Source organism: Ursus arctos, unplaced genomic scaffold (assembly GCF_023065955.2).
Source record: "Ursus arctos isolate Adak ecotype North America unplaced genomic scaffold, UrsArc2.0 scaffold_12, whole genome shotgun sequence".
Taxonomy (NCBI): Eukaryota; Metazoa; Chordata; class Mammalia; order Carnivora; family Ursidae; genus Ursus; species Ursus arctos.
In genome coordinates, this window is record NW_026622786.1 from 42,008,170 (window position 1) to 42,032,876 (window position 24,707).

The following is a 24,707-nucleotide window of genomic DNA, read 5'->3' on the forward strand; positions in this document are numbered from 1 at the left end:
CAAAAGTGAAAACTGTGCTAAGAAAAAAAATCACATAGTCATTTGGTAACCAACAAGTCAGAAGGTAAATGAAGAAACTTGCCGGTGTATTTAATAGCCCAGCTTTTATTACATTTACTAATCTTTTCACTCTGTTATTTGGTAAATCTAAATACTCCCTGCTATACTTCTGGAAGTTCAAAAACACCAACTTTTGTTGCTTCATCCTAAGGATAAAATATGAAATACCAATTTCTGTGTTAAGAGTCTGACTACAAAATATAATCCAGCCAAATATTTAGCCAATCTCTCAAAGCATAATAAGCCAATTTTAGATTATTAGCTATGATACATCCACTTTTAAGGAATTTACATTGTAAAAGGGAATAAATTTAATCAAAAGCCTGATCTCATCAGTTATAACAGTAACCAGAAGAGTGCAAATGGCTTTGAGACAACTGAGTGGACTGAGAACTCACATAGCCTAATCAAAAGTCACTGGCTAGTTTTCCCACAATTCAGTTGCTCTTGCAGGATCCTGGGTTTTACCAAAACTAAGATTTGAACATCACTGCAATCCAAAAAATGTACATGGATTATCCTTTCTTGATTATAAAATGCTAGAAGCCAAATTACATGTTCATTACTAGTTTCCATTTACACAGCACTTTCTGGTTTCTGAAGAGCTCACAGGACAGTAAAGCAAGTTATGATCATCAACGTAGATGAGAAATCTGAAACACAGAGACTAAGTTACTTGCCCAAGGTCACAAAACCAACTAAAATGTAGAGGCAGATTTTTTTCAATATGCATTCTTTCAACAAATACTAGAACCCTGACTATGCATTAGGGACTGGTCAATGGTAGACAGTCCTTGTTCTCCAGTTTACATTCTAAAGGAAGAGACAATAAACAAGTAAACACATAGAACATAATTTCAGATAAATGCTATAAGATGGAAATGGGAGAGTGATTGCAGAATGGCACAACTAGAGGTCAGAGATGGCCTAAAGAGGTGACATCTGAACTGAGCCTCAAATGACATGGACATATCCATGTGAAATCTATAAAAGCATCCAGGCCAGGCAGAAGAAAAAGCAAATATAAAATCCCAAAGGCTGGAAGTATCTTGGACAGCAAGGTGAGTGAAGAAGAATGAAAGGGAGGAGTGTTTAGGGACAGTGGCCTGATCATATGGAGCCCTTACACCACTCCAGGAGATAGGATTTAAAGTGTAATACTTGGGGCGCCTTGGTGACTCAGTCGGTTAAGTGTCCAACTTTGTTTCAGCTCAGGTCACATCTCAGGGTCATGAGATGCAGCTCAGTGTCAGGCTCTGCACTCAGTGGGGAGTCAGCTCTCTTTCTCCTTCTCCCTCTCCCCTTATGCCCACCCCCATCATGCACGCTCTCTCTCTGAAATAAATCTAAAAAAAAGTGTAATAGGAAGACAAAGGTGAGATGATCTGACTTGTTTTAAAGAAAGAAATCATTCAAGCTGCTATATGAAGAAATAATTGTAATATAATCAGGTAGAGACTTGAACTTCAAGAGTACTAGTAATGGATCCTTGTTACTTTTGAGAATTTACATGTATGTTATGTATTTTTATAATTTTATAATTTTAAAAAGCAAATTGTAGCGATTTAAGGGTGGAAGCAGAAAAACCAAATAGAATACTATTACAGTCCAGGACTGAGGTGATGATAACTTGGTAGTAGTGGAAATGGAAATTAACAGAATTTGGAATATACCACAAAAATATGGTAAATAGGTCTTCCAATGCAGAGGCAGGGGCAGAAATGAAGGCTGACCAGTGGTTCTCAATGTGGGGTGATTTTGCCTACCAGGGGACATCAGCAATATCTGGAGATATTTTTGGCTGTCACAATTGAGTGTGTGTGGGGGGAGGTGATATGTTACTAGCATCTATGGGTAGAGGCTAAGGATGCTGCTAAACATATTACAATACACAGCGGTGTTTCAAAACAGAATTATCTGGTTAAACAGTGTTAACAGTGTTGAAGTTAAGAAATCCTGATCTAAACTGATTCCAACTGGTTCCAGGAAAGTCTACAAATAAACTAAAGATGAAGGGCCTTACTTTGAATATTTAGAAACAACTAAAATCGTCTGAAATAAAGTTTGTTTGGAGGTAAATTATATCACTCTGGGGTTAACATTATGTTAATCTGGACTGACTGGTATATGTCTAATTAATAAAAAATGAAAAAATCAATTGATTAATGTATGTCACTTGTTAAACCTTCTCAAAACGTAACGGAAAAAAGTTTTAACAATACCACCCAACAATGCTTTTAGTCTTATTTTTCCATTTATACTTAAATCTGTAGTCCAATACATTTACTGCTCTTCGAAATACAAATCCTCACCCCTCCAAATCTAAACGGATAGGTATGAACACTGAAGAAGATAATCAGAGCTATAAATGGTTAAGACGGTAGAAAACGCTTCAGTGGAGGAAGCGCCCATTTGTAGCTATATGCATTTATCTGTCTAGTTATCTGACTGACTCGGGGCCCTGAACAAGTGGACACATCAGTTGTAGTTATTAGGAAGACCGAAACACGCATTTCTTCCAATTACTCTTAAGACTAGCAATGGGAAAACTATTTTTTAGATCTAATTCACAAAACACAAAATGCCAAAATTGGTAAAATTCATTTTACCTCAGTCTTTGCTATCCAAAAATAAAGGAATTGGGGGGGGGGGATATCACTTCGATCGACTCCTAAATAAGATTCCTAAAAAATCCCAATGAGTCTGAAACTACTACTAGTACTGCAGTAAATTATGTGCCACCAAATGCTTGCGGAAGTCTGAAATTACTTGGTAATCCTGAAGTACGTAACAGAAACACACACACACTTAAAAAGTTATCCAGTCCCGAGATGACAATTCAGAACATTACCTTACATTTAGGTTCTCACAGGCAGGGGCTGGGGTATACTACTTTTAGGAAGCCACAAAGTCAATTTTGGTCAAGAAATAGATGTTGTTGTTAATTATAAGATGACCTCAATAAAACTGGCCCTGGACACATACAATACTAGGTTACTAAGTGTAATTAAAACGGAATTTTAGGAACAATCACGCTTTTAAAAGGATAGTCTTAATTTCACAGCCTCGTCCACATTGCACAAAAATATCGAAATCAGCTCGAGAACTAAGAGGCCTCTAGCCTGAATTCATCCCCACTTGGGATAAAACAGATCTGCCAATCTATAAGTAAAATACAGGGACACTTTACTACCCTGAAAATCAGGACGAGATCCCGCCAGGCCCAGCAGACGTTTTCGGAAACATCTCGTGGCGTCCCGGGCGCGCTTCTCCCAGGCACACTACACTCCTGGTTGTGGCGCTCTCGAGATACTGTAGCGTCGTCCTTACGGCTGTCGACGTTACCTCCTTTCCCATGGATACACAGAATGACCCTTGGCGCAAAATTAACCCGCAGTCCCTCCCAGAGGCTGCAACCAATAAAAAACAACTACTCTTTCTTCAGGTTTTCGAAACTCAAGCCAACCGTGGTCCCCGCACCAGTCTCACCCACCACCCCGGAAGTACAAGTAACACAGCCTCCACAAGAGAATGCGCGTAGAGGAGGCGCCAAAAATAAACCCCACTCTCGCGATAGCTTCAACACAAGTCTCGCGACATTTTTCTGCCTCTCCTTGTCTTTAAGCCCCACCCCCACACCGGTTCGTTACTTCAAAACATCGCGAGATTTTCTCCTTTCAGTCTCCGCCCCTTTACGGCACGATGGTCGCACAAGAATGTGATACAGGCTCGACGGCCGCCATTTTCTTTCTTTCTTAGCAGTTGGCTGAGGGAAGGTCTCTGCGAAGAAGCGGCAGCGGCCACTGTAGCGTAGACATGGCAGACTACTCAACAGTGCCTCCACCTTCTTCTGGCTCTGCTGGTGGTGGAGGCGGCGGCGGTGGTGGTGGAGGAGTTAACGATGCTTTCAAAGATGCGCTGCAGAGAGCACGGCAGGTAAGTCTGGACCGCGCGGCGGAATCCTGAACGCTCATGGTAATTGGCCGCCGGCTGAGTAGGCCGCTACTTCTTCGCGCATGAGGAAGAGGAATGAAGTGCCCTTCCGGGCTCTGAAATGTGAGGAGATTTATGGTTCCCCACGTTGGTAATACAGTTTGGAAGCTGGAGCTCGGTTTTATGTATCTTGGTCTAAGCCACTTAGAACCTCAACGCGTGTTAGGCATAGACGGCTTTAGGTCTTTTCGCTTCTGCGGCAGTCGCGCTTTCTCTGAAGAGTTAGCTTGGCATTTCCTTTTTTTTCAGAGTGAACATTCTCCATGGGATAAAGCGCGCGTAATTTTTACACAATAGTATGGAAGGTTCTGGTAATGAGTTTGGGAGAGGACTAGGGTCTGTCCTCAGGAGCCGTAGTAAGGGAGGGATATGTCAGTAAAGTAGTCTTTACAGCTTCCAGCTCATTCGAGTTCTTTCGGTATCATTCACTTTCACATCTAAAAGGAAGAGACTTAAGAGAGCACTAGTATCCCATGTTGGAATCCTTACTCAGAGCAGGATTTACGTGTCAGTGTGTTCTACCAGTCCTTTCCCCTTATTTCTCAAAATGGCTTCAGGCCCATTATACCCGAAGTTTCAATTTGAATCTGCCTCTCTGTTCGGAGTCGTAAACTGACCAGACCTCTTTGTATTACGTAGGTGCGTACATTTGCCCTGAAGGCAGTTCTTTCCCACACGAAAGCTGTTAAAAAAAATTCCTCCAGGAAATTTAAAGGCTTCTTAATTTGAACTTTATTAGATAGTCCCTTAACTATAACTTAAAATGTATGATGTTGGTGTGGAGTTGTATGTAAGCAGGAAAATTTTATTCTCGTTATGACATTTTTCATATTAGGCGCTAGACGTTTTTAGATTACAGAGTTAAGCAAACGGGAATCAAAAACTAATTTTGTGGTATGTTTTGTTTGCATTAGGAGTTAACTTTGTTAACCTTTTTCACCCTCCAGTTCCATTAAAGCATTATTTGAGTCAAACTGCATAAACTCTGTAATAATGTAACAAATCGCTCTTATTTTTATAATGTGAACACATTATAATTGAAGAACTTACCTATACTTGTGTATGATCAGAAATAGTTAATCAAAAGTTACCCTTAATACTAATTGTGCAATTTTTTCACCTGAATTTTCTTACTTCTGAACATTTTTGGAATAGCGACTGAAACATATAATGACATAGACTATTAGCGGGTTATTAGATTGGGTTGGAAGACTCACCTGAATTATTTTATTCAACCAGTGTATTGAATTAATTTGTGCTACACACTGTACTTAGATACTAGAGATTTTTTTTTTACTGTGTGAATTGTATTTCTGCCTTCTAGGAAGTGATGATACAATCAAGGAACCAAATGCAAATGAATAGTAGTGTCTGATTAATGCTTTCAGAGAGGAGTAGACAAAAATGGGCACCGTTAATTTATCCACTTGTTCTGTAAACATTTATAGAGTTCCTGCTGTGAGTCAGGCACTGTACACAGCACCAAAGAGTGGGGTGCCTAACTGCCAAAGGACTGATATTTTAAGCAAGGCATTAAAGAATGAGTGAAAGTTTGATCAGTGGAGAAAAGAAGCAGCATGTACAAAGGTATGAGGGTTTTTGGAATGACAGGAACCCAGGAATGAAGTCACTGGAGGATAATGTTGATTGGGGGAAAAAGGGTGGAAATTGAGGTGAGTACAGATGGATAACAACTTCTGAAACACTTGGGTTGCCATGCTTTAATTAAAAATTGGACTTCATTATTTGCCTAAGCTGTAATTTCCTGATTATGTTAGATGGCTTCTTTAAATATAGAAATTGTCCTCAAACTGTGGATTTCTTGTACTTCTTTTTATGCCAATCGGTCAGCTGCCTCAATGCTCTTGTTGTAATGATATGATTCTTTATAGATGTCTTGCTGTAATAATTTGATTGTTTCTTTACAGAATTGACCGTAAGCGTGAGATTCCTAAATTTAGCTTTTGAGTTGAATTTCCCCTTCTGATTACATTTGAAGATGCCTCTATATGTCAGTTGTAGCTGCTTGTCTGATACATAAATGGGATACAGGGAGGAGTACTTGGATTGAAGAAACAAGTTAGGTTAATATCTGAACTACTTTTTCCTTATCTATATTAAAAGCATGCTGGATTATATATTCAAAATCCCCATCTAACCTTAAATTTCTTTTCTTTGTTCAGCGTATTATGCTGTGTTCTTGGAAGGAAGAGGTATAAGAACAGCTTCTTGCCCTCAGAGAGCTGTGTACTAACGGGGATGCTATTGGTTTTTTTAACTGGACGGTGCTTTGTTAATGCAGGACAGTGATTACTCCCTAGCTCATTTTGCCATCTGGTAATTTAGACCAAGTTGCTCAATCATTTTTCCAGAGAATCCCAATGGCTAATTTTTATGTAAAATTCCCAGATTTTTAAATACTCTCCGAGCTAAATTCAGCACAGGGGCACCAGATTGCTTCTTTAGTTTAGTGTTTCCAGCCGGTACACTTGAGAGATTTATATTTGTGTATTTCAAGCTGTAACTCCAAAGGGCGGGGTTGGGATTCTTTGTTTAGGACTTTAGACTAAACCAGTTTTGTCTCAGAAATATTGGAAAATCAAAATGTATCTCTCTACCTTTTTTTTCCCTTGGCGCTATGAAGATAGAAGTGAATCAGACTGGGACTCCATGATTGGTAGAACACAAATTAAGCAAAGAGTATCAGCCCTGATTCTTTAGCTTATAAACAGCTATTAGTCTTTAAGTACTCAGTTCTTGAAATCTCTTCCTAGATTGTAAAAGTGATTCAGACTGCATTATGTTTGAATGCAATGAAAAATTTATAAAACAGAATTGTTGACTTTTCAGTTACCATTAATTTCTGTTGAAAACTAGCACTTGAGTAGGGTTTGGGTTTTTTTTTTGTTTTATTTGGTTTGTTTCTTCATTTTGTGACAGGATAGCGAAGCTTGATTATAAAAAACAATTCCTCTGTTGTAGGAGGGGGCAGTGTTAAAAATGGTTGTTAGTATTTTTACTAAGAGCTCTTCTCTAATGTTTGTACTGTTTCTGAATTTTTGAGATGGTGTTACTGATTCTTTTGAGTGAACGAAGTATCAACATGTCGTTTTCATTTGGATAGTTCTAGAACTATTCAGTGAATAATAGGGAGGTATAAATAGGGAGGTATCCTTTCTCTATGCAGAAATTCCTTGGAGTTCAAGGAGTGGTGGTCTGCAAACTCATGCAGCATTTATAAAAGCTAACTGCAGAGGTATTCACAAGTTAAGAACATCAGTAGTTATATCTTTTCTGGCCTGAAATACTTTCTTTCTAAAATCAGTGCCAGGCAGTGTATTTACATTCTAAGGAACGATTCAAATATTAAGCCATTTAAAACTTAAGGGTGGAAAAGCAGTTTTCAGGTGTGAAAACTTCTCTTTCAGAGAAGAAATAAGATTTTAATTAGCTGCTCAAAGACATGGAACAGGCTTTTATAAAAGGATGATTAAGGAAGTGAAAGGATGATTAAGGAAGATTAGATTGATCAAAGCTTTTTTTTTTTTTTTAAGTTTTTATTTATTTATTTTTTTAGTAATGTACACCCAGTGTGGACCCTGAGGTCAAGAGTCACATGCTCTTCTGACTGAGACAACCAGGTGCCCCCCCCCCGAGCCTTTTTAAAATCATACATTTTAATATTTAATCCTGATAGCTTTGTGAGAAATCTGGAAACCCTCGGAAGTACATTTGGGAACTGATACATACAATTTTAAGTGTACGTAAGTGAATTTAAGACTCAAGTCGTTGAATATACTTATCTTTCCAGTTTTTTAATTATAATGAAGCATGAAGCAATTGGTTTAGTTCCACATCAGGATCCCTTTGGGGGAATTCTAGGCGCCAGAAGTTTGAATTTTCTGTGTAATTTTTTTTTATCATGGAAAATTTCAAACATACTCAAAATTAACAGAATAATGTAATGAACTCTAATGAGCATATCACTCACTTTGGGTGATTACCCCCTTATAGTAATTAGCATGGAGCTATGTAGAAATTGGGACATCTCCACTGTTGACGTACTATGTAACCTGAGTTAAGTTCCCTCTCGAGATTTTTTCTACTGTAAAATGGATCACTATCTCACTAAGTATTCTAACCTCTTGGGGTTGTTGTGATGAGTCAGTGACAAAATGAGTATAAAACACATAGTATGAAGTTTGGCCTATTGCTGACACTCAGCAATATTAGTTCCATATCTCCTTTCACAGAAAAATGGAGTAAGTATCCACTGGTTGTGTTGTGCCTTCTGACTTGAGGCTGCTATTTTTTATATGATGTTTAGTTAAGTGCAAGCAATTATTTGCCCCACTGTAAAAAAGTCTTTAAGAATGAAATGATTGTTTCTGTAGCTGTGACTTTTCTTAGAGGTACAGTTTCCCAGGCTTCTCCCACCCCCATGTTTCCGTAGAACAGGGTTGTCTGATAGAAGTGTAATGCAAGTCACATATTTCATTTAATGCAGCATACCCACAATGTTACCATTTTGACATGTCTGTAATATTTTAAAAAAAAAGAGAGATACGCTTTCCACTCTTCATGTTTGATTCAAGTCTCAGTATCCATTTGTGTATTTAACACTTAATTTGGGCTGGCCAGACGTACTCAATAACCAAGTGTGGCTAGCATCTACGTTATTAGCACAGCCTTAGAATCCCATAAGGTGTTCATATTCTCTGTGCCTACAACACAGTTTTTGAAGAGTCATGGGAGAGAGCCTCGGAGAAGATAGAATTAGGACCACATTTTCCCCAGAGCTATTTGGTCAGTTGATTCTGAAGATTCCTGATTGGTTTACTTCTTTGTTCTTACAGAGATTTATCAGAAGCTTAATTCCAGATGATGATTATTTTTAACTCTTCAAAGTTATTAATGGTATTAATGGTAGTAATATATTGATCTGTAATTTTTGTTTTTCTTTCAAGTTAATTTATGTATTAGATATTTAGCATATATGTGTATGAGGAAATATAGCACCTAGTATTGTATAGTAGTTATGATATTATCCTTAATGATGGTGTGCTTTTGTTTTTTAAGATTGCAGCAAAAATTGGAGGTGATGCTGGTACATCACTGAATTCAAATGACTATGGTTATGGGGGACAAAAAAGACCTTTGGAAGATGGAGGTAAGTTATAGTCATAAGTATTTTAATTGTTTTACACAGGTTAGTTGAAGGTGATTTTCAATATTTTTCAAGTGTTCTTTTATTGAAGCACTACTTTTATAATAAGGTTCTTAAAATTGTAAGGTTTATATTGGCCTCAGGAGGAAAGGGGGGAAAAAGACCTTAGACAAGGTAGGTAAAATGTAAAATTTTGAGTCAATCAGCCAGTTTTGTCTTAGTAGAAAACAACATTTTCTTTCTTTTAGGATTGTGCCAGATTGACAGTTTGCACAGACATCTTGTTAATATAATGAAAAGAACGAAAATATAAAATGTTTAGAAAACATCTCACTGGTTTTTCTCGTCATACATGAATTAATCTTTATATGCTATGTTTTCATTGTTTTGCTATTTCAGATTTCACTTTAAAGGTTGATGTTGCTATAGCTTGCTACTGTAGTGTGTTGCAGGTTATACCTTTTTTTTATGTTACTTTTTTTGTTTTAGTACCTTGTTTTGTGTTTTAGGTTTAACTCAAAATGTGGCTTAAAACAGATTTATAGTGCTTTGTATTTTTTAAAAAAACGTAATTGTTGAAGCTTCTGAACTTAGAAGTCTGCAAGTATTTTTTTGTTTTAGATTTGATGTATGAGTTTTGATACATTTTCTTTTTGCCCTTTTATTTACTTAATATTTTTTTAAGGAGGATTCTGAATGAGCCTATAGAATGTATTTGTAGCTTTTGACCGGGTGTACTTGGTTTCCTTTTATTTAAGTGTCTTTCACATTTATAGAGAGGTTTTAATATACAAAAAAATGAGCTAATGATGCTTCAGATGTTGTATGTAATGTATTCTTTTTATTTTATGTGTAGATGGCTCTTGGACAAGTCCGAGCAGTACAACACACTGGGAGGGAATGCCCTCTCCTTTTAAAGGCAGGAATTTTTATTTATTACCTGTGTTTAGTATGTAAACGTGAAATAAACCAGTGGATTCTTAAATGGACACAAATAATTCTTGGATTATGTGTCTGAATTTTTGCTGCACAACATTCTGATGTTTAATCATTTAAGTTTGAAGGGGGGAGGAAAATGTAGTACTTTCAGATGTAGGTTGTCTATTCTAAGGTATGCATTGTATTCATCTGTGTAAAGGATATAGATGAAGGTAGTCATGTAGTTGCTTTGAGTTCTTCTGCTGAAGTGTATGCCGTGAAATGTTTGGTTAGGGACAATAGAATAGTTTAGATTGAGATTGCCTTGTAATGTGATTTTTTTATTTATTTATTTTGCATAGCCTTGTGGTCACTGTCAGATACACTCAACTTTGATATGTCAAATTTTCACATTTTGATAGGTTCTGTTTTTCTTCCAGTCTTCAGTTCCTACAGTGGGAAGCATCATTAGCCTTTAGCATGTGATATTTTGCTAGTAATGGACCTAAATACTTTGTCTTGTATCATTCTAAAGTGCTTAACATACATTAAGGTCAGTGATTTGATAAAATCAAAAAGAATTTTTTTTAAATGTCTGTGCATCTTTTAAACATGAAAAGAATGAAGGAAATGTTTCTTTTGATTACTAAAAGTTTGGGATAAGTTTTGGCACTTTTGGTTCAAATGATCAACAATTACCCTCAGCTATTTCACTAAGTGTTTACATTGGTATTTATTCTTGCTTGGGCACGGGTTAGCTAAGTCTTGTAAATTTGTACTTCTTGGCAAAAAAGTTAAAAGGCTCTTAATTTTGCAGATCAACCAGATGCTAAGAAAGTTGCTCCTCAAAATGACTGTAAGTATTTTGAATTGGGTTAAAAGCTAAAGTAACTGGATTTTAATATCAGGGTTTTGTTCCTGGTTTCTGTTGGGTGCCTTTGGAGTTAGTTGATGGCCATGAATATTTTAGAGTGAATGTCTTTGTAAGTATTACTTCCTGTCTTCATAATCTCCCACTTCAATTATGGCCAGGTATATATTAGTAAGATTTGATTGCTAAATTATTTTCATATTCAGTTTATTTTTTAGCTCCATTATTTAACCTAAGCTTGTGCCCCTTGAGAAAGAACAATTTCTTTCTGTGTCATTGATAATGATATCTGCTATTTTACTGACTTTCTTCCCACTGTTAATGTTGATTTAAGTATTCTGCATAAAATTTTACTCTCAAAGGTGGTGTTTTCTGTGTGTATGGCAAAGATTTTAGTTTTGCTTCATATGATTGTATTCTTAAATATGTGTGAACTTAAAATTAAGGTTTTCATTTTATTTGATTTTTTGGTAGCTTTTGGAACACAGTTACCACCGATGCATCAGCAGCAAAGGTATAGTGAAATGCTTTTCAAAGAGTACTTTGCAAGTTTTAGTTGAACTGTCTGTAAAAACACAACCAAGTTAATGTATAGTGAGTACATGTAAGTTGATACAGAATGATCATTTTTCCTTTTGCGTGAGATATATTTGTAATTTGGAAAGATGGGTAGAGTTAGCCACATATTAGAAGAACTAAAGTGAATGAAAGTAATTGTTAAGAAAACATTCCCTGAACTCCACCCCAACTCCTTTGCAGTTCATGCCTTCAGACTTCTCATCTACCATACCCTCCTCTCTTGATGTGTGTCGCCTTAAGATTCTGACTTGAACTACTCAAACTGTATTTTGACTGTGAATATGTGCCTGAAAACCTAGTTTAAGCCATTGGACTTCATTTTTATATGTAAACAGATTTTCTTTGAAGGGGAAACCATTAGTTCTTGTTTTTTGTTAGCAGGTCTGTAATGACAGAAGAATACAAAGTTCCAGATGGAATGGTTGGATTTAGTAAGTGGCCTAATTTTTAAAGCTTTGAAAACAACCAAAACATACTTTATAGTCTTAGCAAATGTGGTTTTTTTTTTCCTTTTTCTTTACTAGTAATTGGCAGAGGTGGTGAACAGATCTCACGTATACAACAAGAATCTGGATGCAAAATACAGATAGCTCCTGGTAATGTTATTGTCTTGCTTTTTTCAAAGTGACTAGAAAACTACCATATTTTTTTAAGTAGTTATTGAAAATAATACTGTAATCTTCGCCTATAATATTTTTGGTGTTTTTTTAATTGTAGACAGTGGTGGCCTTCCAGAAAGGTCTTGTATGCTAACTGGAACACCTGAATCTGTCCAGTAAGTATGAAATCATACTCCTGAGGCCAGCCCCTCTTTTCTTCTGAAGGACATTGCCCCTAAATTGAACTGATTTTCTCCTGCACTATTAATTTTCCCATTTTCTAAATAATTTCTAACAGGATATAAAGATGCTTGAAAATCCCTCCATCTTAACAAAAACTGTCTTTGAACCTCACATTTCTATTTCTCTGCCTCCTTAGACAATAAAACTCCATAAAGGGGTGGCTCTCTTTGTCATATCATTTGCATCTGTTTTCATTTTGTCTTGAACTTGTATGAATCGACTTTTATCCCCATGGTTCCATTGAAATTGCTCTTTTCAAGACCACAGATGGCCTCTGCATCATTCCACTTATCAACATTGTTTGACACAGTGAACCACTTTTCCTAGAGATACCTCCCCAGCTGCTCTTTCTCAGTCATTCTTGGTTGTCCAGCTTTATCATCTTGGCCTTTCAGTATGAAAGTGCCACACAATTCAGTCCTCTTACAGTCTATCTACATGTACTCCTAAGATGACTTCATTTACTCTTTTATAAACTTTAATATGTAGCTTTATATAATCATAAATTTTATGTACTCCTAAATTTCTATTTTCAGTCTTGCTCTCTTTTAAGTTCTAGACTCCTATCAAGTTGCTCACTTAGTTATTTCCACTTGAATGTCTGCTGGATATTTCTGACTTTAGATTGTTAATAATTGTTTTGTTTATAATTGTTTTCCACCCTATTCCTGTCTGCTTTGTCTTCTATTCATCTCAGTGTTTGGCAACACTGTGTTAATTCTTTCATCTTTTTCTTGAGGCACCCGGGTGGCACAGTTGATTAAGAGCCTGACTCGGTTTCAACTTGGGTCTTGATCTCAGGGTCATGAGGTCCGGCTCCATGCTCAGCACAAAGTCTGCTTGAGACTGTCCCTCTTCCTCTGCCACTTCCCTCACCCCTACACATGGGCACTCATGCTAAAATAAACACATTTTTTTTTAAAAGTACGTTTATCTTTTTCTTGTCTTTCATTTATCCATAAGCAACTCTTTAGTCATTTTTCTTCATAATTCATTTGGAATCCAGCCTCTTATTGCCACCTTTTATATTATCACCTTGTCTGTGACATTGTTTGTCTATATTTCAACGTGTTTCCACTCTTTTTTAGCCTTGTTCAGCAGTAGTCTGTTCTTAAAACAGTATAGCCATGATGATCTTTTTTAAATGTGAATCAGTTCAAATTCTCTCTAATGCTTCACCACTTAAGAGTAAAAGTCAGTATCTTTATCATGGCTTGATATACCTGCCACCTTTCTTTATGTTTTACCACTCTCCTCCCAACTCACTCTGTTCAAGCCCCATTTAGCTTCTGTTCTTTCAGCATACCAAGTATGCTTCTAATTTGAGTCCTTTGCAATTTCTTTTTCTTCTCCCTGGAACATTTTTCCGTCTGATATGTTCATAGTTACTCCCCCTCTTCCTTTACATTTTAGTTTGAATGTCTCATCAGTAAAGTCTTTTATGTCTGCTTTGCATACAGTAGCTTACCTTTACGGACACACATTCTGTCCCCCTTACCCTGTTTTGATTTTGTTTGTAGCACTTAACCAAACATGCTGTTTTTTAATTATTTTATCAAGGTAAGCTGTACCAGCAGGAACCCTGCATGTTTTATTCAGTGTTGTAACTCTGTTACCTAGAATAGTACCTGCTGTATAGTTAACATTTAAGTATTTTTGAATGGATAAATAAATTTTAATGTGTGAGTGACCAGAGTGATGTTTTAAAATTGGAAATACATCATTTAGTTATTGGCAAATAGCTTAATTCTGAGATAACTTTAGAAGTAAGTGGAAAGAAAAAAAGAGTGCTACTTCTTGGAAATTTAGGACTATCTCAAAAATACTGCAAATTATATACCTAGAAAATTTATTGCATAGTTTTGTTCTTTGTCCCTGATAGCATTTTCTCTTAATTAAAATTGTTAAATTAGCTTTAAGCCACCTAAACCTGAATTGGGATGGGAGAAGTACCTGATTATATTATTTTGTATTTCTCTATTTGGATAAGCTTTTGAGTATACCATAACTTATTGTTTGACTCCTAATTTGTTAACAGATCAGCAAAACGGTTACTGGACCAGATTGTTGAAAAAGGAAGACCAGCCCCTGGCTTCCATCATGGTGATGGACCAGGAAATGCAGTTCAAGAAATCATGATTCCAGCTAGCAAGGCAGGATTAGTTATTGGAAAGGGAGGAGAAACTATTAAACAACTTCAGGTATTCGTAAAATGATTACTTTTCATCTGTTTTGAAGCCAGTTTCCTTCCACTCCCCTTTTATTAATACACATGATTTCTGTGATTAATAGGAGCGGGCTGGAGTTAAAATGGTTATGATTCAAGATGGACCTCAGAACACTGGTGCTGACAAACCTCTTAGGATTACAGGAGACCCATACAAAGTTCAGGTAAACTTAAGTTTATATTTTACATAGAAAGATCTGGGTAAAACTTGTATGAATAATTACAGTGTTTGAGACATGCTTTCTAAATCGGGTGTTTTTTTATTTTGTTTTTTTGTTTGTACTTCAGCAAGCCAAGGAAATGGTTTTAGAGTTAATTCGTGATCAAGGTGGTTTCAGAGAAGTTCGAAATGAGTATGGGTCAAGAATAGGAGGAAATGAAGGGATAGATGTAAGTAAAAATACCCATTCAGAAATGGTTGTATACTAATTCATAAACAGATGTGTTTTTCCTGTTCTGTGTTAGGTAGCCTTCTCTAACATTCCCTACCCCTGCCCCCTCCATAATTTACGCCTTAGAGTACGGAATGTGTATCTTGGTACCCTATTTGATTGAAGCATAGTGCTGTATATACTTTTATGAATTGAGCTAGATTAATTTTCAGGAAATGGCTTTCCTTAATATCTAGTCTTCTTTGTATAAGGTCCCCATTCCAAGATTTGCTGTTGGCATTGTAATAGGAAGAAATGGAGAGATGATTAAAAAAATACAAAATGATGCTGGTGTTCGAATTCAATTTAAGCCAGGTGAGTACATATATTTCATTATCTGTGTGTTAGTAGCAATTACTTTTTTGACACACACATTTGTTGCTAACTCAATTCAGTTTGTTTCTTTGTTTTGAAGATGATGGAACAACACCTGATAGAATAGCACAAATAACGGGACCTCCAGACCGATGTCAGCATGCTGCAGAAATTATTACAGACCTTCTTCGAAGTGTTCAGGTTTGACAGATACTAATATTTTCATTGTTTTGTTTTCATTAAAAAAAATTTTTCCTTCAAGTCTGAAAAGGTCCCCCCTTCCCTTTAGTTTTATATCAGAATCTGTCTGATGATACTTCGTTAATAGCTAGAAAGTTTAAGTTGCTTTGAGGTAGACATCTTGGAGCAGGAAGGTAGCTAGCTACATACTTACTCACCCCTGTATAAAAAGAATAAATGGTGGGTATTACTTGTTGATTATTTGGGCCATGTCATCTCTCAGCCTCTTTAAATTTCTGGCTTAGGAAAATGAAGGTTGAGGAAGATAGACATGTAATGACTTTATCATGGAAAGAAGAGTACACTTCTGTGCTGACTTTATTTCTTTCCTTCTTGTCTTTCCCTTCTTTAGGCTGGTAATCCTGGTGGACCTGGACCTGGTGGTCGAGGAAGAGGTAGAGGTCAAGGCAACTGGAACATGGGACCACCTGGTGGACTACAGGAATTTAATTTCATTGTACCAACTGGGAAAACTGGATTAATAATAGGAAAAGGCAATGTATTTTTTTTTTTTTTAAAGATTTTATTTATTTATTTGACAGAGATAGAGACAGCCACCGAGAGAGGGAACACAAGCAGGGGGAGTGGGAGAGGAAGAAGCAGGCTCATAGCGGAGGAGCCTGATGTGGGGCTCGATCCCAGAACGCCGGGATCACGCCCTGAGCCGAAGGCAGGCGCTTAACCGCTGTGCCACCCAGGCGCCCCAAGGCAATGTATTTTAAACGCTTAATGTTTTAATGTGTGGGTAAAAATTTAACACATGAACTGATTTTTCTGGATGCTATTTCTGTTGTAAACCAGTAGCAGTGATTTTTCCTTGACTGTATCTTACGTTGATTTGTAACAAAAACAAATGGAGGACCTTATATATAAAATAAAAGTGGGATTTGAATCACATTGGCTTCTAGAGAGGGGACCAACAGTTTTAATTATTAATGTAAGAAACTTTTGTGTCATTTGTTTTTTCCTGACTCACATCTTTTTAAAGTTTGTTATTTTTTAATAAGTGTGTTAGTTTATGTTACTTTTAAAAGCAGTTTATTTGAACCAATTTTTTTTTTATTGTAGTTTGCAAGCTGCAATTTATTTATTTTAAAAAAATTTTTTATTATGTTAGTCACCATACAGTACATCATTAGTTTTTGATGTAGTGTTCCATGATTCTTTGCTTGCATATAACACACAGTGCTCCATGCAGTATGTGCCCTCCTTACTACCCATCACCAGCCTGTCCCAATCCCCCACCCCCCTCCCCGCTGAAACCCCGGGTTTGTTTCCCAAAGTCCATAGTCCCGTGGTTCATTCCCCCTTCTGTTTACCCCCCCTTCATTCTTCCCTTCTTTCTCCTACCGATCTCCCTATTTCTTAGGAACCAAATATTTTGATAAGTTAGATTTTTTTTGGTTATAATTCATTTTAAGGTTGGGTATAGACATACTAATTTGTGTCTTAAAACTTGAATGTGTTTTAGGAGAAGCATGAAATGCTTTATATAACTTGAATTAAAGTGTAAAATAAATGGAAAATCCTAAATGAATATTGGCAGATGGGATACTGCTCAAAACTTTTTTTTAATGGCCCTTTTAATTGTGACCCATTTTCTTTTGGATGGTTCCTTTTGTATTCTTTGAGTCTTTAGAGAAATTATTGTGCTTTGATTTTAGGAGGTGAAACCATAAAAAGCATAAGCCAGCAGTCTGGTGCAAGAATAGAACTTCAGAGAAATCCTCCACCTAATGCAGATCCTAATATGAAATTATTTACAATCCGTGGCACTCCACAGCAAATAGACTATGCACGGCAACTTATAGAAGAAAAGATTGGTGTGAGTATGCTTTAAACTTCGATTTCTAGGGGTGCATGGCTGGCTCAGTCAGTAGGGCATGCGACTCTTGATCTCCAGGTAGTGAGTTCAAGCCCCACATTGGGGCTTACTTAAAAATTAGATAGGGGTGCCTGGGTGGTTCAGTGGGTTGGGCATCTGCCTTTGGCTTGGGTCGTGATCCTGGTGTCCTGGGATTGAGCCCCATGTTGGGCTCCCTCAGCAGGGGGCCTGCTTCTCCCTATCCATGACTCCACTCGTTCTCTCTCTCTCTTTCTCTCTCTCATAAAGTCTTTAAAAAAAATACATAACAGTTTAAAAAACCAAATAAATAGATAACCTTGATTTATACATAGACCCTCTTAGTTAAATAGACATTAATTCACATATTCCTTTAATTGCTATACAGAAAAATGCCAATTTCTAGTCTAAGATTATAGGTTTTATCATATAATGGGTACATACAACATAGAAAAGATTCTCCAGCAGTGAAAAATAACCCAATTAAATTGTGTAAGACTGATGAATCACAGACCTGTACCCCTGAAACAAATAATACATTATATGTTAACAAATAAATTTTAAAAAATTAGAAAAAGAAAAATGCAGTTAAATATATGTATATATAAGTGTTCAGAACCTTGTATTTGGGTGTGGATAAATAAACGGATAGTGCTACTTGTAGATATGGTGTTAGGGTTGGTGGAGGGTTATACAATATACTTTAAAGACATAGTTCATGGGAATTCAGTATTTAATAAGGGCTTACTTTATTCAACCCTGGTGAGGTAAATACGAATTACATGCATCTCACAACTTCAGAGTAGAAATTTACAAATCCACCTCTTAGACTGACAGTCACTCAGGGAGTTTTAAAATGTATACTACTTGAATGCTTTCCACCTCTACACATACCACACAGTTCTGATTCAGAATGTCTGGAATAGAGCCTAGCATCTAACTTTAGAAGGATGTTCCAGGTGATACATGGCCAAATATTGGAAATTTTTCCTTTAGAGCAGTTTCCTGGTGGTAGTACAAAAGATGTATAGTGAGTCTTGATTGTGCTTTCTTATAAATGAGGAACTAGTGCTTTACGGTGTTCTTTTACTATAGGACATAAGGGAGTATCCTAAGTTATTAATAACAGAATTTCTTAGGAAAATTCTCCTTGATGTTTGCATGCTGTGGATGGAATACAAAAGAAGTTTGACACTGTTTCTATCTACAGAGAAACACAAATAGTTGTATATAAGATACTTAATGTCTCACAGGGGTTCCTGGCTGGTTCAGTCAGTAGAGCATGCAACTGTTGATCTCAGGTTGTGAGTTCAAGCGCCTCTTTGGGTGTAGAGATTACTAAAAAATAATGTATTATAAAATTTATTCAACATTGTAAATTCTGGACTTGGTAGTGGCGGAGATTGATGCTAGAAAAATGAACACATCTTGGTTTTGGGTTTTACTGTCCTTAGCATGGATGGCTCAAGGTTTCTTCTGGATTGATGGGCAAAAGATAGGTGGTTGTAGAGAAGCAGTTTAGTATGGTGGTTAAGAGCATGGACTCTGGAGTCACGTTAGGGTTCAAAATACTGAGTCATTTGCTGACTTTGTGACCTTGGAGTAAGCTATTTATACTCTTGTTTGCCTCCCGTTTCTTCTTCTGTAAATGAAGATAATAGTAGCTACTTTACAGGGTTGTAGGGATTAATTGAATCGTGTGTGTCACTTTTAAAAGAGTGTCCGGCACATAGCCCTATAAAAATGCTGATACTTTTTGAATAGTAATTCTTCTTTACTTTTTGGAAAGGATTGTTTATGGATAATATGGATAATAGTGAGTGATAATGACAAGAGTTAGTTTTAAGTTAGACTTAAAAGAATAAAGTAATAGGGGCGCCTGGGTAGCGCAGTTGTTAAGCGTCTGCCTTCAGCTCAGGGCGTGATTCCGGCGTTCCGGGATGGAGTCCCACATCAGGCTCCTCTGCTGGGAGCCTGCTTCTTCCTCTCCCACTCCTCTGCTGTGTTCCCTCTCTCGCTGGCTGTCTCTCTGTCACATAAATAAATAAAATCTTAAAAAAAAAAAAAATAAAGTAATAAAAAGGACTTTAAAAGTTGTGAAGTTTAGCTTCATTATTTTGTAGTTAGAAAATAAACAACCAAATGTGATTTAAGCAGTTTGCTCCAAAATGTTATGATCTGTCTTAACTGCACGAGAGCTGTGTTTAGGACAGTTAAATCTAGTCTAGTGGTCTTTACAAGTTGGTTTATGAAAAGGAAAATCAACTAAGCATTATTAATTATGATATGGTATGATACGAAGTTATGGTATTTGGAAAATGATAAAGAGAAAATGAATTTAAATTATTGATGTAAATGGGGTTCATTGACACAAAGGTTGTGAAGAGGTTAGTTTTTTGAATGAGAACTAGTTGTTACTTTAGTGCTAAACTACTCAGACAATTCACAGTATAAGGCCTAAGCAATTTGGGGAATATATTGTCAAGGTGGTTGTCTCATTGTTAGGAAAGTAGATGTAGAATGGATGCGAAAAAGAAAAGCTAGAGACAACATGATATTTAATATGCTTCCATGATTAAAATGATAAAGGAGTAGTAAAAGTAAGAATTATAAAAAGGAAAGGGAAATAACAGAAAAGGGGAATAGTCTGAAAGGAATAGAGTGGAAGTAAAGGAGATGTTTCAGTTCTTTGCTGATGCTGTTGATTTTAACGAATTTACATGTCTCAGTATGGTAAAGAGTTTAAGCAACATGAATGAGGAAATGAAGGAAAATCTAAAATATGTTGCTTGTGACTATATCAAAGGGGAGAAATAGAAGGTTAATTTGGCCTTTGTTCAGCCATTATTACCATTTTCCTGATTTTTTTTTTTGTACATCTTTTTGCTTTTTCACAGGGCCCGGTAAATCCTTTAGGGCCACCTGTACCCCATGGGCCCCATGGTGTCCCAGGCCCTCACGGGCCTCCTGGGCCTCCAGGGCCTGGAACTCCAATGGGACCATACAACCCTGCACCTTATAATCCAGGACCACCCGGCCCTGCTCCTCAGTAAGTACTGAGTTTGGTTCTGGGGTTTTCCTCCAAAGATTCTAACTTTTGGTAAATGGTATTTTTATATTGATTTCTATCTTTTCAGTGGTCCTCCAGCTCCTTATGCTCCCCAGGGGTGGGGAAATGCATATCCACACTGGCAGCAACAGGCCCCTCCTGATCCAGGTAAAAGACATTTATCATTCATGTGTAATCTGTATTGTTTTTGTTTGTCAATCCTGTTATCCTCTTAAATTTTCTAGTGTCAGTTCTACATTGTGTGCATTTTTCTGCACTTGTTTAACTCTTTCAGCAAGAGTCTTAGTTTCTGGTCTTACCACGGTGTATAAGATTGGTGTGAATATGATCTGTTTTCAGTGAACTTTTTTCTACTTGCATTTGGCTTTCTGTCCTTTCAGAGTGATAAGAGCAGAGTGCTAAAAACCAAAAGCTACAGGAAGAACCACATTGTCTTAGTTTTAAATACCAGTGCCATCAAATGTCTAATGTGTTAATTGTGACATTATCCATGAAAGAATAGTGTACATTTATTTATAGAACTATGTGAGTGTCTAATGGAGCATTTAATACTTGACTATTAACTTTTGAAGTTCTCAAAAAAGATATATAAGCCATTTTCATATTCCTGATGTGGTAACTTCTCATATTAGTAAAAATCAGGGCTGTGTTTAACGTCTGCATGTTAGAACTCAAAAATACATTTGGTTAAATGTTTTCTTTGTTCAGATCTGGATTTTATATATACGTTCTATTCTGTTATTGCATCTCCTATCCTCTAGTTTCCTTTCCATAATGGTCAAAGGGGCATTCATTGAAACCAATTAACATTTATTTATGATCCTTCTTTCTCACCTACTACCTATCTTTTAGGCCTCTTTCACTGGAGTAGTTTCAAGGAAGGTACTGAATTATGGATTCCTTTCCATACTAGTATATTTATTTCTTAAAAGAACCTAAATTATTGATTTAAATGAAATTGTTTTAGTGAATTTGATTAAACATTCTTTTATTTAAATGTGGCCCTATATTATAACATACTTTAATTTCATAGGAAGTATGCTCTTTGGAATATGTTGGCACAGCATTGACAGTAAGCAAATAACCACAACTTGCACTCATTCAAGAAACAACTTGAGTGTGCTAGGATGTGGGTATGCAAAGATCAGTTTACGTTCTATAGCAGTGAAGTGCACTTTAAGTGTTAGCAATGCTGTGATGGATTGAGAGAGGGTCAAATATAATTTAGTGTATAATAGTTTAAACACCTCTTAAGAATGAGAAGACTTTTCCTCTTTTAAGCTAACTGGGATGGTGTGATTAGACAGAAAAATCACATAATCTAAGAGGTTTCAAGAGTTTGAGCAAGTTAAGGGGTGAATTTATATTGGGAAACTTGGATCTGCAAGATTGTACCTTATGAGCATTGTTTGGGTCGGTAACATGATTGAGAAAAGTGTCGGGAATCAGAAATAGTCTCTATCACAGTTTCATTTTCCCACTAGGAGTAGTAGTAAAGGCATCAGCATAAGAAGTGGTTGATCAATATGGCTTGCAGCATTACCTTTGGAAAAAGAAATAACCCATTTAGCTAAAAGATAGCAGCTAGGGTTAGATCTTGCTTATAGTAGACTTAGCATTATGTGAAAACCAAAATAATTTAGATGAAACTGTTTTAGTGAATTGATTAACATTCTGGTATTAAAATGTGGCCCCATAATGCAAAGTCCGTATTCTCTGAACTAAAATCTTTTTCTATAAAAAATCATGGGCTGTTAAAGATTTATGTAGTAGTCAAGAACTTAGATTTCAGAGTGAACAGATGTAGATAGTCCTAGTGCTACAACTTTAGTAATTGTGGGATAGTAAGCAAGTTTTTTAATCCCTCTGTATCTTTCTTACCTATAAAATGATAAATGAAAGATAATTGTGTTGAATGAATAGTGAATTCTCTATATATTAGTTATATGTAACTGTGAGACTGGTTCTGTTATACCCTCTATACATTCAGGAGTACAAGTATCATTTTCTAAAGTCTGTTTTATCTCAGTATCTCTAGCCAGAGATGGTGTCAAGTGAAATATTTGTATTAGTGTACAGGTAATGACACAATTAAGACACAAACACCAACTTAGAAAAGCAATACATTTATTACTTGAAGGTTTGGAGGGTGGATAATGCCTTAAAATTGTATTACCTTAGACATTGTATCACTCCAGAAATCCTTGCTCCTTTTTTCTCAAACTTTATTAAACAGCTAAGACTTGCTGCCCATTTGGGATAAAGGCTAAACGGATTTCATATAGATACAGACTCTAGCTAAGGAAAATATATTACTTGGTAATATAAACTTATAAAGATATATATAGTGTACTTATAGAGTACTTAAAAAGATATATCTATAGTGTCATACTATAGATAGAAAGGACAGAATCAAGATGAGGATTTCTGTTTCTGACTGAGAGATCTGAAACTGTTACTGCATGAGTTTGATTTTTTATGAAGGATGAAATGAGGGTGCAAATGCAGAGGAAGCATAACATGGTTTAAGGCCAGATAATGAACATGGCAACCTGAAAAGTATAAGCAGTCTACTGTGACCAGAACTTGAGTGTTGGAAAAAATATTGACAAATGGGGAAGATGTGGCTAGAATGGAAAGGATAAGCCAGGGGGTCAGATCATTAAAGATACTGGGTGATTAATGTTGTACCTAAAAGCTTTTGACAGCCCTGAAGACTCTATGGAATAAATGAAGAGTTTCAAGTAGGGCAGTAATATCAAGTGTATGTTTTAGGATAATTACTGTGAAATATGAGATGAAATATGGCTAATCTGTTTATTTTTTTAAAGATTTTTACATTGTCTCTACATTGAAAACAAGACAGAATTCATAATTCTAAAATAATTGTTTCTTGTACAGGTTAGTTCCTAGAAATCCTTTCCTTTAGTCATTTGCCATGGAGAACTGCTGTGCTTGAGGCAAAACCAGTTTAGGAAAAAACCAAGGCCACAGGATGTTTTGAGGCAAAGCATCAGATTTGGAGACAAAAGATCTTTATTCCCATCCTAATTCTGCCACTCAACTAGTTTTCTAGGAACGTCACTTAATCTCTGCACCTCACTTTTCTGTAATTAAAGCTAATGATGACAAAATAATAGAATTGAAAACTTCCCATTTACTGTTTTTGATATCCAGTTAATTTTGGGCTCTTATTTATCAAAGAGGGTGTGTGTGTGTGAGAGAGAGAGAGACAGATTACAGACTTTAGATGCAAACCTTGAACTTGTGTTTATTCTAGCTAAGGCAGGAACGGATCCAAATTCAGCAGCTTGGGCTGCCTATTATGCTCACTATTATCAGCAGCAAGCACAGCCACCACCTGCAGCTCCTGCCGGTGCACCAACTACAACCCAAACCAATGGACAAGGTAACTATGGTAATTGAATAATTTATTTTGTATGTAGAAGTAGAAACTTTAGTTTGGAATTATATATGAAGTACATCAATGTGTATAATATCTAAAAATTTCCAGTATTTAATTACTGCTTCAGTGAGCAGACTTTTCTTTTTAAAGACAAGTTTGAAATAATTACAAACTTCCATAAAAGTTTAAGTTGTAAGATACATTACAGGACACCCAGGTAACCTGGCTCTTAATATTTTATCCCCCACCTCCCATTTGTCCCATTATCCTGTCATGAGTGTCCATATCCATTATCAGTAGTTTTTCAGAACCATTTAAGACCAAGCTATACACATGATGTCCCAGTAACCTTAAGTACCCTTTCTGTATTTCTCCAAAAATACATTACCATCATATAGCCCTCTAAAATAGTCAACATTGATACATCACTACTGTCCCGATGCAGAACCCTTACTCGGATTTAACCAGTTGTCCCATCAGTTTCTCTATTCTGAACCAGGATCCCATCTGGCAAAAAAGTACAGACCTTTTGTTTTGTGAGATGATGGTCAAATCAACATAGGTTCCTTCAGCTTTTTCTCACAAAGATGAGGTCATGATCATGAGATCCTTTTTTGGGGTTTGGCAGTACCTCAGAAATAATGCTGTGCTCTTAGTGCGTTATATCATTGGGTCATATAATGTTGAGCTTCATTCCTGGAGATGGTAACCATAGTCAGTTGATCATGTTGGCGTCCGCCAGGTT

At 36.4% G+C, this 24,707-nt stretch overlaps 2 protein-coding genes across 37 annotated transcripts in view; one reads left to right on the forward strand and one right to left on the reverse strand.

Annotated features, from left to right (window-relative positions):
• The window catches only part of DNAJB4 (DnaJ heat shock protein family (Hsp40) member B4), a 41,781-nt gene extending 38,224 nt beyond the window's left edge, over positions 1–3,557 (reverse strand). The window contains exon 1 of the mRNA XM_048220393.2: positions 3,254–3,557. The gene's annotated coding sequence lies outside the window, so the exon portion shown is untranslated. The remainder of the gene's footprint in view (positions 1–3,253) is intronic.
• Positions 3,558–3,739: 182 nt separating this feature from the next.
• FUBP1 (far upstream element binding protein 1) overlaps positions 3,740–24,707 on the forward strand; it is a 32,352-nt gene continuing 11,384 nt past the window's right edge. For 4 of the 36 annotated variants that reach the window (XM_048220400.2, XM_026497748.4, XM_048220403.2 and 1 more), the window contains exons 1-18: positions 3,771–3,996; positions 9,133–9,223; positions 10,077–10,139; positions 10,956–10,994; positions 11,484–11,523; positions 11,967–12,019; positions 12,113–12,184; positions 12,306–12,363; positions 14,469–14,631; positions 14,723–14,821; positions 14,946–15,047; positions 15,301–15,403; positions 15,504–15,604; positions 15,996–16,137; positions 17,308–17,468; positions 20,384–20,535; positions 20,624–20,703; positions 23,837–23,965. In XM_048220400.2, the coding sequence (XP_048076357.1) occupies positions 3,877–3,996; positions 9,133–9,223; positions 10,077–10,139; positions 10,956–10,994; positions 11,484–11,523; positions 11,967–12,019; positions 12,113–12,184; positions 12,306–12,363; positions 14,469–14,631; positions 14,723–14,821; positions 14,946–15,047; positions 15,301–15,403; positions 15,504–15,604; positions 15,996–16,137; positions 17,308–17,468; positions 20,384–20,535; positions 20,624–20,703; positions 23,837–23,965 (1,768 nt within the window). In that variant the 5' untranslated portion in view covers positions 3,771–3,876. Of the gene's footprint in view, positions 3,997–9,132; positions 9,224–10,076; positions 10,140–10,955; positions 10,995–11,483; positions 11,524–11,966; positions 12,020–12,112; positions 12,185–12,305; positions 12,364–14,468; positions 14,632–14,722; positions 14,822–14,945; positions 15,048–15,300; positions 15,404–15,503; positions 15,605–15,995; positions 16,138–17,307; positions 17,469–20,383; positions 20,536–20,623; positions 20,704–23,836; positions 23,975–24,707 lie in introns of all 36 variants that reach the window. The other 32 variants (XR_003315846.4, XM_026497746.4, XM_026497745.4 and 29 more) reach the window with 24 other exon arrangements.